We start from the raw sequence: 2355 nt of genomic DNA, 5'->3' as shown, positions 1-2355 counted from the left end.
AGATTGTCTGTGTTCTGTGGTGCCAGAGTGCTCTGGTGGGGACAGGAGTCAAACAAGAAGTTGAGGTGATCTCTAAGCTGCTTTAGTGCAGTTTTAGGTCTGTATCATTGGCCTGTACATGCCTGAGTTTGAAAGGAATGACTGTTGTGGTCTCTGGCTCTTGCATTAGAAAGAAATCCTTTACTTAAAGTCTTCCCTGTGAGGGTGGGGAGGCCCTGGCACAGATTCCCAGAGAAGCTCTGGCTGCCCCTGGATCCCTGGGAGTGTCCAAGGCCAGGCTGGACAGGGCTTGGAGCAGCCTGGGACAGTGGAAGGTGTCCCTGCCATGGCTGGAATGAGGTGATCTTTAAGGTCCCTTCTAACCCAAACCATTCTGGGATTCTATGACTGAGTCTAATTTCTAATATTCATGGTTTTTACTTGGTTTTGTTAGCATTTACACTGAATTATTTAGCTCAAGTTATGGCAGCAGATTGTAATTAAGATTTTTTTTCTCTCCTTCAAGACTTTAGAGTCCTCCATCCAAGGGCTACGAATCATGTAAAGATGGATTTCCATGATCTAGCAGGACAAACTGCTTGACAGAATGCAGCTCCCACATCTGCACAAACCTGAAAAGGGAGGAGGAAGGTGAAATATTTGGAAACACTGAGAAACTACAGCTTGGCAGATTTTCTTTTGAATCTAAATTTGGTGAATTGTGTTGGTTACAAAATCAGCTGTGATTGTTGTTTTGTTTTTTGGGTTTTTTTTTGGTTGGTTGTTTCATTCCATTCTTTACCAAAGCTGCTCCTTAAGTAGTTTATTGCAGGAAGTTATGAATCACTAACTTAAAAGGGGAATTTTATGTAAATTGTCTGCTAGAAATAATAATAATAATAAAAAAAAGAGAAAAACTGATTCTTTGTTTTGATGCTTATTGATTAAAAAAGGGATGTTAAGGAGATTGGGAGAGAGACAGAGTGGGGAAAACCCTGATATGCACTGATATTTTACGGCCTTAAAGCAGGAGAAATTCAACTTAACTGAAAGGTTCTAAAGACCTTTGTCAGACCTGGAGTTTTGATATCTGGATGTGAAGATTCAGATGAGCTTCTTCCAGAGGAATTCTTCCCTTGAGGTGACAATTTTGGAGGATGAATGATTTTATCCTACTTTTTTTCATTCTGTCTGCCTTGCATTTAATCCATAACAACAGGAAATTAACCTGAATGTCTTTTTTGTTGTCTGCTCAGTGAGTGACATTTTTCCAAAGGTGAGTGACCAGAATTATTTGTGGTTGCCTTTGGGATTGGTCCCAAGCCTGCTCCCAGGTCAGTGCCCTGGGGACAGGATGGAAAGCTCTGTGTGGAAAGTGAGACAAAAATCTGTTGAGCCTCATCTGGGGAAGACAAAAGCAAATCTTGTGGTAAGTCTGTGGAACTTCATGGAATCACCATCCCTGGAGGTTCTAGGAACAACTTGACATGACACTCGGTGCTCTGAGCTGGTTGGCAAGGTGGGGATTGGTCACAGGTTGGACTTGATCAACTTGGAGGTTTTTTCCACCCTCAGTGGTTCTGAGATTCTGTGTCCTGTTGGAGCTCTCAACCCCTAAAATCCTGTATTTATAACAACTGGTGGGCAAAGAAAGGTGCAACCAGAGGTGTCAGTGTGGTCTGGCCTCTGTGCTGATCTTTGTCCCCAGGTACCTGTTTCAGTTCAGCTCTGAGCCTCAGGCGCTCATGGAGGGATTTGCACACAACTTTATTCACAGGGTCTATTCCTCCTCCCTGTGTTGCTGCCTTGCTGTGCTCTGAGGGGATTAGCTGGCTCATGGCATTGCTTTACAAAGCTGAAGTTTGTAATTTCTGCTGAAAATGCAGAAGTGTCTTAAAAAAACCCCAATGACTAAATTTACCACTTCCTCTGGAACCAGAGTTGCTTCACACCCTGCTCGTTTCTCAGCTCTGTTACTGTGGAAGATCAGCTCTGAGTGGCAGCCACTGTTCTCCATCACAGATCTGGATCCTTCTCTGGTTTCCTTGTGTCTCCCACCTTCTCTCCTGGCAGTCAGGCTTGCCTTTACAATTTCCTCTCCCTTCTAAACATTAAATAATCAGTGTTTCATTTCTTGCAGTCAGGGGCTCTGGGGGGTAGCAGAGAGGGAAGGGGGTGAGTGAGTGCATCCCTGTGCCCAGGAGGGAAGGCGTGAGTGCATCCAGGCGGGAATGGGATAAAAATTAGTTACTCTGAAGCAAGAGGTGATAAAACCAGAGGGCTGGATGTCTGCTGCGTGGGTACACAGGCATGGTGAGCACAGCCAGCCTGGCACTGGGTCCCACCGGGCTCTGTGGGATGCAGGAACCAGCAGCA

General features: G+C 44.9%; 1 protein-coding gene across 1 annotated transcript in view; it reads left to right on the top strand.

Moving 5' to 3' along the window:
* Positions 1 to 900, top strand: part of ARPC1A (actin related protein 2/3 complex subunit 1A) — a 12862-nt gene extending 11962 nt beyond the window's left edge. Inside the window, exon 9 of the mRNA XM_005420337.2 lies at positions 506 to 900. Coding sequence (XP_005420394.1) covers positions 506 to 544 — 39 coding nt within the window. The 3' untranslated portion in view covers positions 545 to 900. The remainder of the gene's footprint in view (positions 1 to 505) is intronic.
* The last annotated feature ends 1455 nt before the right edge of the window (positions 901 to 2355 follow it).

This window comes from Geospiza fortis, unplaced genomic scaffold (genome assembly GCF_000277835.1).
Source record: "Geospiza fortis unplaced genomic scaffold, GeoFor_1.0 scaffold237, whole genome shotgun sequence".
Taxonomy (NCBI): domain Eukaryota; kingdom Metazoa; phylum Chordata; class Aves; order Passeriformes; family Thraupidae; genus Geospiza; species Geospiza fortis.
Note: the sequence above shows the minus strand (reverse complement) of the source record. Positions and strands in the feature narration are given on the sequence as shown.